A 16,536-nucleotide genomic window follows, 5' to 3' on the forward strand; every position below is an offset into this window, starting at 1 on the left:
ATTAAATAGATACCAGGTATAAAAGTCAAGCATCAACTTCTGCAAAGCTCTCCTAGCTGATCACTTCGTTTCAACCCCCAAAAAATTCCAACTGTTTTACAGCCCTGCAGCCTCTCCGACATAAAGTCTCTTATGATCACCAACCTCATCTGTGCCAAGCTCCACTAGTTCCCTGTGCCCCAGTGAATTGATTTCATGGTCCTCATTTTCAAACCCCTCCCCCACCATCCTTCGCCCACTTTGAGTGATCCTGTCCAGTCTGATGCCCCTCCTGCACACCTCCCGCCCACTCCTCTGGTACTGGATTCCTGCTCTTTCATTAATAGCCATTCAAGCCCTGCTTCCCTCAAGAATTCTTTTCCAAAATCTCTTCCATTTCGGTGCCTTCAGTGACCCTTATCTTCCGCCACACTGTCAATCTCTCTGCTAAACGTTTCCCTCCTTTTCTCGTCTTCATCTTTTTCCACTCTGTCAATAGTTGAAAGACATTTTCTTTATGTGAGGTGCAATACAGAAATGTCTGTTATCGATGCAGTTTTTCGTCACCAGTGGTGGAATGGCCACATGGGAAATCGGCAGATTTCCCGAGTGCCCTGGTTACTAGTTCCATACGGTGTATTATCAGCCCCCCCCCCCACCCCTTTTCTGTGACAATCCCGTGCTCTTTTAGGGGATCCAGTCCGACCCTGTTCATCACTCAGGCAAGCATATAGGGTAAAATCTCCCAGTTATATGGTGGTGCACATCACAAACTGACCCCCATATGACTGGAATATCAAACCCAAGTATTTTTTTAAATTCTCTCCCTGCTCTTGAATTGGTAACTCATGTTGGGGTATGGTTCCAGGGTCTTGATCCCTACTCCTCCCAAGTGACTGTTCTCCCTATGTGACCCTACACAGTAAGCATTCACGTGCTGTCTTTGCCCAACATTCACAGACGTACACTTTCCAGCAGACATCATTGATGAGTACTCAGCAATCTAGCTTATTTTTCTCGCCTGGTAATGCACATCAGCCTCTCCTTGTCTTAGGTGAACTTTTTGTTGCTGCTGTTTTAACAAAGGCATAGAAGCTGAGAAAAAATTATCATAAGGCTATAAGTGATATTCTGGATCAGACTCTAAAGATTCCCTTTATCTGTGCGTGCTTCCTACCTGCCCTCTCCTTTTTAGTCTTTTCCAAGACTCTGGATTTCTGGAGTATCCCTCCCTCCTTATTGTGAAGATGGATGGATTGTGTTAGAATGAATTTTATGACAGCCGACTAGATCTTTGAAATGCTTAAATCCTGTTTAGGCAACAACTGTACATCCCATGTTGATTTCCTTACATTTAAAACCTAAGTTTGACATCACCTATTCATTACTTCCTGATTTATCTCACCTTCTCTTTTTCTCTTTTTGTCCCTGGTGGTGTCCTGTACTCTGGATCTTGACCCTTCACCCCTGGTTTCTCAACAACACAAAAAAAAATGAACACCAACTCTGAAGATTGCACGGGGGCAATTTCATTATTCACTATTTCCATATAAGAGTCACTGGTTACTGTAGAGATCATTGAGAACATTACAACTGCACATAAAAGGGAAATTTATGTAAAAATAGCCATTAATTTAACAACTTTATTTATACTAACAAATTATATTTAAAATTTTAAAGGAACCATTCTCAGTGCTTTGTGGGAATGGGCTTCCTTTATAGCAACAATTTTATTTTGGTGGTTGGAGTAAGGGAGAGTCGTAAGCATTAAAATCCCAATTAGTAACATCTTTAATGCTTCATTTCGCAAGTTAAAATCCTGAGGAACGCTCTCCTGAACTCAGTGTTGAAGGTAGTGTATATGATAGGATTTACTGCACTGTTGATATATCCAAGCCAGGTAGTAGCACTGTAGAGTTCTGGTGACACGTGGCATTGCTTGCAGTGGGTATTCAGTATGTGCGTGACAAAAAATGGCAGCCAGCATATCAGGAACATACCTGTGAAGGGGAAAGACAATAACACAGTAATGTAGCAAACATCCTACAAAACCTTTCTTAATTCAATTCGTTCTCAATTCAACATGGCCAGGTGCACAATTAAACTCCCTTTACTTCATCTGAAAACAACTCCCAAATGTAATCCAGCTATACTGTAGGTCATGCACATCAATAGTGTATGATCCATATCACACTTAACATAGCCCACAATACTCTGCAACTGTAAAGAATGCCCCATTAATGTGCTTTAACCCTCAACCTCAAACACGTGAACCATTCCATTTGCCACATCACCCATCCTTATGGTCTGTCTGAGTGAAATTGCCAACTTGGCACTGAATCTGGAGCTCCAGCTGTGACATGAGAGATACAAAAGGATGGATTTTAACTCTCGGACAGCTGGCTGCCCGATCCTGTCGGTGGGAGGCCCGGTCCGTTTCACCCGGGCCTCATTACATGCCACCGTTGAGCTGCGTGCCCCGAATGGGCGTCCCGCTGCAGCTCGCCGGCTCTGGGCCAGTGCAATACCCGGCCCACAGGTAGGTAGGTCCAGCGTGGGTGCCTGGACTCCCAGGCGAAGACCCCAGTAAATATGGAGCGGGAACAGGGAACTCCGCCATTGCCCCATTCCCCCAGGGCAGGCTGAGTTAAAACCGGCCTGCAGATTATTATAGGGTTGATCCAACTACAGAAACATCAGTAACACCTTCATTGCAGTGAAAATGCATTTACTAACAGGTTCTTCAATGTAAAGTTATTATATCTACCCTGTTACACACACAAAACCATCGCATTTACAAATCTCTAAACGTTTAGAATGTCACCATTAGTAACCCTTTAAAAAAAAGCAATTAGAAATAATTACTATTAGTATTGGGAGCTCAACATATCCAATCACCATGGAGCATCAAAGGGGATGCGAGACTATGTAGCCAAAACAGTGCAGTACAAGTTGGGGGAAGTTGTACTGGAGGTGTATGGTGCTCGGGTCAGGCCATATCTTGAGAACTGAGTCCAGTTCTGGTCGCCAAGACCCAAGGGAAATATTCAAAGGAGTTTGATGAGTGTGGGAATTTACTGGTAAGTAGTAAGTGTGCTTTATTTTTTATCAAACTGAATGTAACTTAGTTTAAACTTAGTTTACTAACTTTAAACAGCTGCAAGTCAATGGCAATTAATAGTTAACAATCAGCTGTAAGTAGATTCCTGACTAGCTATTCATTCTTGTGGCTGGAAGTTGACTAACCAATTGTAACTAGGGCATGTCAGAAAGTTATATAGTATAAGGATCTTTGCAAAAGCAAACAGCTTGAACACAGAGGTTGGTAAGGACAGAGAGTGAACTTCTAACAGGGTGAATTCCTAGCAGAGTGAGGACTCAACTGGGAATTTGATGAGAGTGGGAATTAGGTGCAAAGGGGGAAGGAGGTGCTAAGTGATTTAAACCAAGGGACTATAAACTAATCTATCAATGTTTAAAACTTAAATTTAAAAAAAATCATAACATAAAAAAAGACTAAATAATTACGAATCATTTTAAATCAAGCTAAATCCATTTACCAAATATAATCTAGATCTCAAGTGATTCTATTAGTCCTAGAAATAAACTACAGATAAAATAAATAAACACTAGAAATGGCAGTACAGGCTGTGTGTCGGGACTGTAAAATGTGGGAGTTTATGGAAAGCGAGACTGTCCTGGATTGCCACATCTGCAGTAAATGTTTTTGGCTTGAGACACTCCGGCTCAGAGTCTTTGAGCTGGAGTGTGAGTTAGAGTCCGACACATAAGGGAGGGAGGGAGAGATGGAGGTCCCACAGACACTGGTCTTATCCAACAGGTACGAGGTACTTTATACCTGTGAGGATAAGGATGAAGGCTGCAGGGAGGATGCTCAGAATGCTGACCATGGCACCGTGGAGCATGAGGCAGTCCAAGGGGGTGGGGTATCAGAATAGAAAGGTTGTAGTCATAGGGGATTCTATAATCAGGGGGAGAGATAGCTTCCTCTGCATTCGCAACTGAGAGTCCAGGAGGGTGTGTTGCCTACCTGGTGCAAGGGTAAAGGACATCTTGGAGCAACTGGAGAGGAACTTGGAAAGGGAGGGGGTGGACCCCGTTGTTGTGGTCCATGTCATAATGACATAAGGAAGAACAAAGAGGAGGTCCTGCTTAGGGAGTATCAGAAACTAGGAATTAAATTAAAAACCAGGACCTCACGGGTGGTAATCTCAGGTTTACTACCCGAGCCACGTATTAATTGACATAGGGTTAGGCAGATCAGAAAGGTCAAAGCATGTTTGAAAGAGTGGTGTGAGAAGGAGGGGTTCCATTTCATGGGACACTGGCAACAGTACTGGGACAGGAAGGAACTGTACCGCTGGGAGGGGCTCTACCTGAACCAGAATGGGACCAGAGTCCTAGCAGAAAGGATAAATAGGGTAGTGCATAAGGCTTTAAACTAGCAAGGTGGGGGGAGGGATCTGGTACCAATAACAAAAGCTTAAAGATGAAAGAAACAGGAGATGAGTGTAAGGGTCAGGCCAGAGTAAGGAATAAAGACAATGTAAACAGTCAAGGCACAAATACAGTTATAAAACAGAAGTATAAAAGGACTGTTAAAAATGAAGTAAATGGAACAACTATTAAAGATTAATTAACCTGCATGTACAGCAATGTACCCGGTGTCAAAAATAAAACAGGAGAACTGGAGGCAATAATCTGTAGCGAGGAAGCAGATGTAATAAGAATAACTGAAACATGGCTACATAAAGAACAGGACTGGCAACTAAATAGTGCAGGCTGTAACATAATCAGAAAGAATGGGGAAGGAATGGCAGTAGAAAAAAGGGACATCACTAACAGAACAATAGAAACAGAATCCTTACAGATTGAAATGAAAGATAAGAAGGGATCGATCACACTATTAGGGGTATACTACAGACCACCTAATAGTGGAAAGGAGGTGGAGGAAGAAATATGTAAGCAAATATGTTTCTATGTCCTTTACTCAGTTCACATAAGAAACAGGACCAGGAATAGGCCTTACAGCCCCTCGAGCCTGCTCCGCCATTCAATAAGATCATGGCTGATCTTCGACCTCAACTCCACTTTCCCCTCCAATCCCCGTAACCCCTGATTCCTTTAGAGTCCAAAAATCTATCAATCTCAGTCTTGAATATACTCAACGACTGAGCAACCACAGCCCTCTGTATGATACAAAATATCATATTAGATACAGCCCTCTGGGATAGAGAATTCCAAATATTCACAACCCTCTGAGTGAAGAAATTCCTCTTCATCTCAGTCCTAAATGTCCAACCCCTTATCCTGAGACTATGTCCCCTAGTTCTAGACTCTCCAGCAAGGGGAAACAACCTCTCAGCATCTACCCTGTAAAACCCTCTTAGAATCTTATATATTTCAAAGAGATCACCTCTCATTCTTCTAAACTCCATAGCCCCATTCTACTCAACTTTTCCTCATTGGATAACCCTCTCATCCCAGGAATCAATCTGGTGAATCTTTGTTGCACCGTCTCTAAAGCAAGTACATCCTTCCTTAGGTAAGGAGACCAAAATTGCACACCGTACTCCAGGTGTGGTCTCACTAAAGCCTTGTACAATTGCAGCAAGACTTCCTTACTCTTGTACTCCAAACCCCTTGCAACATACCATTTGCCGTCCTAATTGCTTGCTGTACCTGCATGTTAACTTTCTGTGTTTCTTGTACAAGGACACCCAAATCTCTCTGAATACCAACATTTAATAGTTTCCCACCATTTAAAAAATATTCCATTTTACTATTTTTCCTTCCGAAGTGAATAACCTAGCATTTCTTTACATTATACTCCATCTGCCACCTTCTTGCCCACTCACTTAACCTGTCGATATCCCTTTGCAGACTCTTTGCATCCTCTTTACAGCTTACTTTCCCACTTAGCTTTGTATCATCAGTTGGTCCCTTCATCTAAGTCATTAATATAGATTGTAAATAGCTGAGGCCCAAGCATCGATCCCTACGGCACCCCACTAGTTACAACCTGCAGAACTGAAAATGACCCGTTTATTCCTACTCTGGTTTCTGTCCGTTAACCAATCCTCAATCCATGCTAATATATTATCTTCAATCCCATGAGCCCTAATCTTGTGTAACAACCTCTTATGTGGCATCTTATTGAATGCCTTTTGAAAATCTAAATATACTACATCCACTGGTTCCCCCTTATCTAACTTATTTACCTTCCAATCCACGGGGACTGTTCTAGAATCTAGGGAATTCTAAAGATCATAGAACCATAGAACCATAGAAAAGATACAACACAGAAGGGGGCCATTCGGCCTATCGTGTCTGCGCCAGCTCGAAGAACAACCAGGTGCCCATTCTAATCCCACCTTCCAGCACCCGGTCCACTTTAGGTGCAGGTCCAGGTACTTCTTAGAAGAGTTGAGGTCCCTGCCTCTACCACCAATTCAGGCAGCAAATTCCATACACCCATCACCATCTGGGTAAAAAAGTTTTTCATCATGTCCCCTCTAATCCTTCCGCCAATCAGCTTAAATCTATGTCCTCTAGTTCTTGAACTCTCCGCTAGGGGAAACAGGTACTTCCTGTCTACTCTATCTGGGCCCCTCATAATTTTGTACACCTCAATCAAGTTACCCCTCGGCCTCCTCTGCTCCAAGGAAAACAACCCCAGCCTATCCAAACTCTCCTTGTAGCTGCAATTTTCAAGCCCTGGTGACATTCTTGTAAATCTTCTCTGCACTCTCTCCAGAGCAATTACGTCCTTCCTGTAATGTGGTGACCAGAACTGCAAACAATGCTCCAGCTGTGGCCTTACCAGCGTTTTATACAGTTCCATCATTACATCCCTGCTTTTGTATTCTATACCTCAGCTAATAACGGAGAGCATTCTGTATGCCTTCTTCACAACCTTATCTACCTGTACTGCCACCTTCAGGGACCTGTGCACATGCACTCCAAGGTCTCTCACTTCCTCTACCCCTCTCAATATATTCCCATTGACTGCGTATTCCCTTTTACTGTTTGTCCTCCCTAAGTGCATTACCTCACACTTCTCGGGGTTGAACTCCATTTGCCACTTTTCCGCCCATTCCACCAACCCATTGATATCTTCTTGGAGTCTACAGCTATCCTCTTCACTATCAACTACACGGCCAATTTTTGTGTCGTCTGCAAATTTGCCAATCATGCCCCCTACATTCAAGTCCAAATCATTAATATATACCACAAACAGCAAGGGACCCAACACTGAGCACCGTGGGACACCACTGGAAATTGATTTCCATTCGCAAAGACATTCATTGACTTTTACCCTTTGTTTCCTGTTACTGAGCCAATTTTGATCCAATTTGCCACATTTCCCTGTATCCCATGGGCTTTTACCTTTCTGACCAGTCTGCCATGTGGGATCTTGTCAAATGCCTTACTAAAATCCATGTAGACAACATCCACTGCACTACCCTCATCAATCCTCCTTGTCACTTCCTCAAAAATTTAATCAGATTTGTAAGGCATGACCTTCCCTGAACAAATCCATGCTGACTATCCCTGATTAAACCATGCCTTTCCAAGTGACAGTTTATCCTATCTCTCAGTATTGATTCTGATAGTTTGCCCACCACCGAGGTAAGACTGACGGCTTATAATTGTTCGGCCTTTCCCTCCTACCCTTTTTAAACGATAGTATTACGTTTGCAAAACCAATGCATCCACTATCTCTGCAGCTACCTCTTTTAAAACCCTAGGACATAGGCCATCAGGTCCAAGGGATTTGTCGGCTTTTAGTCCCATTAATTTTTCTAAAACCTTTTCTTTACTAATCTTAATTACTTTATGTTCCTCCCTCTCATTAGACCCTTGGTTCCCCATTATTTCCGATATGTTTCTTGTGTCTTCTACTGTGAAGACAGATACAAAATATTTGTTTAACGTCTCTGCCATTTCCTTATTCCCCATTATAATTTCTCCTGTCTCTGCCTCTAAGGGACCCATGTTTACTTTTGCTAATCTCTTCCTTGTTATATACTTATAGAAGCTCTTGCAATCTGTTTTTATATTTCTTGCTAGTTTACTCTCATATTCAATTTTCTCCCTCTTTATCAATTTCTTGGTTACCCTTTGCTAATTTCTAAAGCCTTCCCAATCCTCAGACTTACTATTCTTCTTGGCAGCATTGTAAGCCTCTTCTTTTAATCTCATACTATCCTTAACTTCTCAAGTTAGCCACAGTTGGATCACTTTTCTTGTGGAGTTTTTGTTCTTCAGGGGTGTGTATATTCATTGGGAATTATGAATTATTTCTTTAATATTATGATTAATAATCATGGGAAATTTTAACTATCCCCAAATAAACTGGCAAGAAGAGGTAGGTAAAGAGGTAGGTAGAAATATGTGCAGGATTCCTTTCTTACCCAGTATGTAAAAAGCCCAACAAGAGAAGAAGCACTGCTGGATCTAGTAATGGGAAATGAACCAGTACAGATAAGAGAAGTATGCATAGGGGAACATCTAGGCAATAGTGATCACAACATAATAAAGTCTAAGATAAAGATTGAGAAGGACATAAGTAAGACAAAAACCAAAGTAATAACTTGAAAAAAAAGCTTATTGTCAGGGGTTGAGAATGGAACTAGGGAAAATAAATTGGAAAAATTTACTGGTAAACGAAGAAATTGAATAGCAGGGGGAAACATTTAAAATGATGATCAATAGAGTCCAGAAGAAATATATCCCACTAAAAAGCAAGAACAAACTAGCCAATAATGATACAACATGGTTGAATAAAAAAATAAGGGCAAAATTGAAACCAAAGAAAAAGGCATACACTAAGTATACAGACAACAAAGGAGAGGATGACAAAAGGGAATACGAAAAGGTTAGGAAAGAAGTTAAAAAAACAATTAGGAAGGCAAAGAGAAACTACAAAATTAAATTATCAAGGAATATAAGAAGAAATAGCAAAGTATTCTACAGACACACAAATAACAAAACAAAAATCAGGATAGGGATAGGGCCACTAAGGGCCACATGATAAACTCAAAGGTAATGACAACAAAATGGCAGAAATATTGAATAGTTACTTTGCCTCAGTATTTACCATGGAGACTAACAAGATGGATATATCATTAGAAGAAGAGATCAAAAAGATATAAAGACATTTAAAATAGAAAGGGGGGAGATAATTGATAAACTAATCAAACTTAGAGAGGCTAAAACCCTTGGTCCGGATGGATTGCATCCGCAAATATTAAAAGAAGTTAGGGAGGAGATAGCAGAGGCATTATTACATATAGATATAAAAAATCATTAGAAAAGGGAATAGCACCAGAGAACTGGCGGACAGCTAATGTGATTCCTATATTTAAAAAGGGAGAGAGAACCAGTCCAGGCAATTATAGACCAACTCGCTCGATGGCGGTGATAGGAAAGATAATGGAATCCTTACTCAAAGATATAACAGAAAAACATCTAGAAACCAGAAATATAATAGTCAGCACAGATTTCAAAAGGGAAGGCCATGCTTGACCAACCTTATTGAATTCTTTGAAGAAGTAATAGAAAGGGTAGACAAGGGTAATATAGCAGATGTAATAGATTTGGATTTTCAAAAGCCTTTTATAAGGTAGACTCATGACTAAGATCAGAGCACATGGAGTCAGGGGACAGGTAGCAGAATGGATAGCAAGCTGGCCACAAAACATAAAACAGAAAGTAGGGGTTAAAGGTCTTTACTCAGACTGGCATAAGGTGGGAAGTGGTGTTCCACAAGGATTGGTGCTGGGACCATTGTTCACCATTTACATAAACGATTTGGACTCAGGAATCAGAAGTACAATTTCAAAATTTACGGATGACACCAAATTGGGGGGTATAGTTAATACTGAGGAGGATGGCGACAAAATACAGGAAGACATTAATAAACTTGCAGAATGGGCATGTAATTGGCAAATTAATTTCAATATAGATGAGTACATTTTGGTAGGAAGAATAAGGAGGCCACATATTGCGCGAATAATAAGAATCTAAATGGGGTAGAGGAGCAGAGGGATCTGGGGGTACAGATACACAAATCACTAAAAGTAGCAACGCAGGTTAATAAGGCCATAAAAAAGGCAAACCAAGCCCTGGAGTTCATTTCTAGAGGGATAGAATTGAAAAGCAGAGAAGTTATGTTAAACTTGTATAGAACCTAGGTTAGACCACACTTGGCTAACTGTGAACAGTTCTGGTCTCCATATTATAAAAAGGATATAGAGGCAATGAAGAAAGTGCAAAAAAGATTTACTAGGATGATACCAGAACTGAGAGATTATATCCATGAGGAAAGATTGAGCAGGCTGGGGCTCTTTTCTCTAGAAAAGAGAAGATTGAGGGGTGACCTGATAGAGGTCTTTAAGAGGTCTGAAAGAGTTTGATAGAGTAGACGTAGAGAAGATGACTTGTGGGAGAGACCAGAACTAGGAGCCATAAATAAAAGATAGTCACTAATAAATCCAATAGGGAATTCAGAGAGTGATTAGAATGTGGAACTTGCTACCACAAGGAGTAGTTGAGGCGGCTAGCATAGGTGCATTTAAGGGGAAGCTAGATAAACACATGAGGGAGAAAGGAATAGAAGGGTTAGATGAAGTTGGGAGGGAGGAGGCTCGAGTAGAGCTGAAACACCGGCATGGGCCTATTGAGCCAAATGGCCTGTTTCTGTGCTGTTCATTCTACGTAATTCTATATAGAGGCAGTTCAAAGTAACCCACAAGACTGATTCTTAGCATCAGAGGAGTGAATTATGAGGAAAGAGTGAAAAAGAAATGTGGGCTTTTCATCCTTGAAAGGAAATAACTGTGTGATGACTTTATTAGGGGTTACAGGGAGCGGGCAGGAAATTGGACATGAATTTAGATTTGAGGTTAGGTATCAGATCAGCCATGATCTTATTGAATGGCGGAGCAGGCTCGAGGGGCCGATTGGCCTACTCCTGCTCCTATTTCTTATGTTCTTATACAAGACGATAAATGGTTTAGACTGAGATCTAAAGCACTACTTCAAATTAATATGACAGAGGCATGGGTTCAAATTAATAAAAGGCACATTTTTAACGAATATTTGGAAGTTTTTTACACAAAGGTGATTAATTCTGATATGTTCCAATAACCACATGTATTGGTGTGGTAATAACTAACTACTTTTATTTCCAAACCCTCCAGAACATTCCCGTCAAATAATAAGAAAAGCAATACAAGAGAAGTGTAATTGCTGGACTGTTCTTAATCCCATCTACTATTCAGTTAACAATATGCAAGTATCATACAGATCAAAGGCAGGGAATGGACTTTTGTATAGAGCAGCGGAGGGAAACACTCTGGAATTATTTAACAAACTGTAAAACTAGCATGATCAAGTATCCTGTCTCGCATAGTGTCCAGGCATTTAGAAGAGGATAGTGCTAGTGGGGGCACTCATCTCTGGGTTAACAGAACACACAAGAACATGAGACACAAATAAGAAGAGCCTAAACATTGCTGAGAACAATAACAGCTTGTAGAAGAAAGATGAAGGTTGAGGTCATCAGTTAACCTACATAAACCATGTTCATCTTGAGTTCCTGACCTGGCATCAGATAATTAACAACTAGGAGTTAAGGCCAGAGATGCTTACAAACAGAACAAAGCAGCCAAATGGTATAAAAATAGGGCATGCTCCCTCCCAAAAAGTTGAAGTGCTCGGGACAGTTGGAAGCCCACAACCTAGAAAGGCAACCTACGGCGGCCGAGTCTGATCACCTTGAGTCCAGGTTGTATGAACTGCTTGTCATTTAATGTAATGTTAAAGACAGCTTGTAGTATAATGGGATGTAAGTCAACATTAGAACTTCTTGTTGAATAATCACTTGGGCCCGAATAATGCGGAAGTTATTGTTGAAGGACTAACAACCCTTTGTTGCGACAGTAACAGGAAAATCCGCTTTCAGAAATCAGTCTTGTAATGGGGGACTGTAGGATCGTTCAGGAAGGACTAGCTAAGGTGGCCAGAATAGCCCCTCTCATTTTATGGTATTTCAGGTTACACGGCCCCAATATTTATGGGGGGCAGGGAGGGCGTGTTTGTTGTGGGGGGGGGTGGGAACCCAGAAATTCCGGGTAGGTGGAGGTCCTGCCGAATTTAACGGCAGGACCTCATTAGCATTTCTTTACTCCGTTTCCTGCTCGGCAGCCGGCCACGTTGACAGGCTGGCCGACTGCCAGGTGGGAAAGCCAATGGTAGAAGGCCATAGCCGGGACCATTGGGGATGATCCCCGGCTACCAGAAAATAGCGCAGGTTGGCAGGTTGGTGAGGGGGGAGTCGGACCGGCAATCGGGGAGGAGGTGGGACCGGGAAACATCACAAGTTGGTGGGGGGGGGGGGGGTGGTCGGACCGGCAATCGCAGGTGGGTGGGGGGGGGACCCGGGAGAGATTGCAGGAATAACGAGTGGGTGTCAGACCGGCAATTGGGAAGGAGGGGAGGGGGCCCAGGAGAGATTGAGGGGTTAGTACGAGGAAGGGGGGGTGTGGGGGGGTTGGTCGATCGTGGCAGAAGATTTGCTTGAGAGGATGGGGGGAAGCATTCCTGCTCCTCTTGGCCCTCAAGCAGTGCTCTAAAAAGCACTAACCTGCTAGATCCTGCTGCTCCTGGCCCCCTTTAGCTACAGGGTTTCCCAAACCCTGGGAAACCCGGCCGGCCAGCATTAAATTCAAATGGCTGTCAAAATCTGAGGAACGGAGCCTCATTAACATATTATAATCATGGACCCATCTCTTCAGCGCAGGTTATTCGGACGCCCTGAAATCCCCCGTGGATAAACCGGAAGTAGGCGCGTTTGCGGTCGGGTTTCGCATATTTGTGTTTTAACACCCGCCCCCCCTCCCCACAAACCTCACCCACCTGCCTTGGGGAGTTAAAACTCTCCCTGATATCGAGAACAAAAGATTTCTCGGAGGGATTTCCTGATAGCAGCTTCACTGAATGATTTGCATGAACTCACACACTGTGCAAGCAAAACTGAACTGAGCCTTCTCTAATGTATTCAAAATGAGTCTATAATTACAAGTAACTTTTTCTCCTGGAGTTATTCATAAACAAATTTTAAACAGGAATAATCAAATATGTACATCATCTGTTCCCCTGAGCCACAATACTTTCATAAATAAATCTTAGTCACTCACCCACGCCAGTTTCATAAATAAATCTGTCATGTTCCCATCCTGCCATTTGTTATATATTAAAATTAGAAATAGAAATATCCAAAATATATAATCTATTAGAAATATACGTAATATAAGTAGAAATACTACTACCAATTTGAGGTGGTCTCACATCTCTCACTTTTTAGTGAACTCAGGAGCCAGATCACCAGCCCAACTTTCAAGTTTATTGCCACTTTGCTTTTGATGCACATAGAATCATAGAAGATTTACGGCACAGAAGGAGGCCATTCGGCTCATCCGTGCCGGCTGAGAAACGAGCCATCCAGCCTAATCCCACTTTCCCGCATTTGGTACGTAGCCCTGCAGGTCACGGCTCTTCAGGTGCACATTCAACACTCTAAACCAACTTCATATCGATATAAAGGTGACAGTGTAACAGCATTCTATTGCTTAATCTCACTCAGATTCTCTGTTCTCAGTCTCCAGTAAGACCTCAGGTGTCAGTCTCAATCATGATGGCTCATTTGGTGAAGGCCACGTGTAACTGAGCTAAACACGCGAGAAGGTCCGAGGTTTGATACTCAGTCTGTGCTGTGTTAGCTGATCTCTACAGGGGTGGAAGTAGGGTAGTACAATTGGCCTCAGGATTCCTGGGCTGCAGTGGATGAAATCACCTCGGGTTCCTATTCTTGATTGCTATCTATCCAGTGCACTTTGCTGGAAGACATATGGAATTCTGGGCGAGAACAGGATTAGGCTATGCTGTGATGCTCCCCAAACAGCCTGCCAACAATTATTGTCTAAGATGAAGCATGAAAAATGGTCACTTAGATAAAGTGGAGAATCTATGAAACCATACCCCAACTGTCGTCAATGCCTTCAGGAGTAGGGTTGCCAACTATGGTTGGACATATTCCTGGAGGTTTCATCACAAGACCTCCCTCCTCTATCCAGTCAAATGGCCTTTTTTCTCCCATCTCCAATATTTTGCTAACTAATAAACAAAAGTGTTCTAAGAACATTTTAAAAACATTATCTTTTAATACCTCTGTGATTTTTCTCCTGGATTGCTCGCAGCAGTGTCCAGGAGATTAATCTTTAATTCCTGGAGACTCCAGGATAATCCTGGAGGGTTGGCAGCCCTATTCAGGAGAAGAGGAAGAGAGAAAAGTGAAGCCTAATCTGAACATATTGATATTTTTTGCTCCTCTGAGCTTCAGATCTAGAATTAGAAGCATTGATGATTCCAAAGGTCCTTCAGACCATTATATCTTCACATTGCTAAGATTTTATTTAACTATGGGAGGTAAATGACTTGATACTTACCCAGGACAATGATCAACATCCGGGTTGCTTTTCTTTCTCTCAGCTGCAGGTTCCTGCGCTTTAATATGGGTCTCAGGGAAGTTGTGGTTTTGCCGCTGGACAGTTTTTTCACTTCAGAAGCATGCTTTGTTTTACAAATGCTCTTTCTCTCTGATTCCTCAATCCCATTCTCTGTTTTTGCAAATGAAGCCTGGCTCATGCTGCAGTAATTTGCTATTTCAACTGGGGCAAGCAGCTTGTTATTTGGGGATAGACCCTTCTGCTTGTTAAATTTCAAACAAGTGAGCGAATGTAAGCTTCTGGGAAAATGTTCTTTCTTTTCCTAGTAATAAGAGAATAAAATAATGTAATTATATAAAAAAAATCATTAGTATAGCAACGTTAATTCAAAGAAATTGTCAGCAAAAAGCAAAAAAAAAAATGCAGATGCTGGAAATCTGAAACAAAAGCAGAAAATGCTGGAAACACGAAGCAGGTCAGGCAGCGTCTGTACAGAGGAAAGACAAAATAACCTTTCGGGTGAAGAGCCTCCTTCAATATTTTGCACCTGAAACATTAACTTGTCTGTTCGCTCCACAGATGCTGTCTGACCTGCTGAGTGTTTCCAGCATTTTCAGTTTTTTGGTTCAAAGTAACTTTAGTTGATATATTCAGTTCCTCTTTCCCTTGAAGTGTGTGCAAAAAAAAACTTGCATTTATATTGCACCTTTCATGACCTCAGGACGTCCCAAAGGGCTTTACAACCAATTAATTACTTTTGAAGTGTTGTGATGTAGGGAACGTGGCAGCCAATTTGCCCACAGCAAGGTCCCACAAACAGCAATGTGATAATGACCAGATGATCTGTTTTAGTGATGTTGGTTGAAGCATAAATATTGGCCAGGACACCGGGGGGAACTCCCCCGGTCTTCCTCGAAATAGTGTCGTGGGATCTTTTACATCCGCCCGAGAGGGCAGACAGGTTAGTGTTTTGGGTGAAGACCCTTCTTCAATATTTTGCACCTGAAACGTTAACTTGTCTGTTCTCTGTGCAGAGGCTACCTGACCTGTTGATTGTTACCAGCATTTTCTGTTGTTTTTTTCCAAAGTAACTTTAGTTGATTTATTCAGTTCTCCTTTCCCTTGATGTGTCTGCATTCAGTTTATTTTTTATTCGTTCATGGGATGTGGGCGTCGCTGGTGAGGCCGGCATTTATTGCCCATCCCTAATTGACCTTGAGAAGGTGGTGATGAGCCGCCTTCTTCAACCGCTGCAGTCCGTGTGGTGACGGTTCTCCCACAGTGCTATTAGGAGGAGAGTTCCAGGATTTTGACCCAGCGACGATGAAGGAACGGTGATATATTTCCAAGTCGGGATGGTGTGTGACATGGAGGGGAATGTGCAGGTGGTGGTGTTCCCATGTGCCTGCTGCCCTTGTCCTTCTAGGTGGTAGAGGCCGCGGGTTTGGGAGGTGCTGTTGAAGAAGCCTTGGCGAGTTGCTGCAGTGCATCCTGTGGATGGTACACACTGCAGCTACAGTGCACCGGTGGTAAAGGGAGTGAATGTTTAGGGTGGTGGATGGGGTGCCAATCAAGTGGGCTGCTTTGTCCTGGATGGTGTCGAGCTTCTTGAGTGTTGTTGGAGCTGCACTCATCCAGGCAAGTGGAGAGTATTCCATCACACTCCTGACTTGCGCCTTGTAGATGGTGGAAAGGCTTTGGGGAGTCAGAAGGTGAGTCACTCCTGCAGAATACCCAGCCTCTGACCTGCTCTTGTAGCCACAGTATTTATATGGCTGGTCTAGTTAAGTTTCTGGTTAATGGTGACCCCCAGGATGTTGATGGTGGGGGATTCGGCGATGGTAATGCCGTTGAATGTCAAGGGGAGGTGGTTAGACTCTCTCTTGTTGGAGATGGTCATCGCCTGGCACTTGTCTGGCGCGAATGTTACTTGCCACTTATCAGCCCAAGTCTGGATGTTGTCCAGGTCTTGCTGCATGCGGGCTCGGACTGCTTTGTTATTTGAGGGGTTGCGAATGGAACT

General features: G+C 42.5%; 1 protein-coding gene across 1 annotated transcript in view; it reads right to left on the minus strand.

Annotated features, from left to right (window-relative positions):
• Window positions 1-1,760: 1,760 nt before the first annotated feature.
• Window positions 1,761-16,536, minus strand: part of drd3 (dopamine receptor D3) — a 55,687-nt gene continuing 40,911 nt past the window's right edge. The window contains exons 5-6 of the mRNA XM_067992292.1: window positions 14,514-14,835; window positions 1,761-1,979 (exon numbers count right to left, since the gene is read on the minus strand). Of these exons, the coding sequence (XP_067848393.1) occupies window positions 1,771-1,979; window positions 14,514-14,835 (531 nt within the window). The 3' untranslated portion in view covers window positions 1,761-1,770. The remainder of the gene's footprint in view (window positions 1,980-14,513; window positions 14,836-16,536) is intronic.

Source organism: Heptranchias perlo, chromosome 11, assembly GCF_035084215.1.
Source record: "Heptranchias perlo isolate sHepPer1 chromosome 11, sHepPer1.hap1, whole genome shotgun sequence".
Classification (NCBI taxonomy): Eukaryota; Metazoa; Chordata; class Chondrichthyes; order Hexanchiformes; family Hexanchidae; genus Heptranchias; species Heptranchias perlo.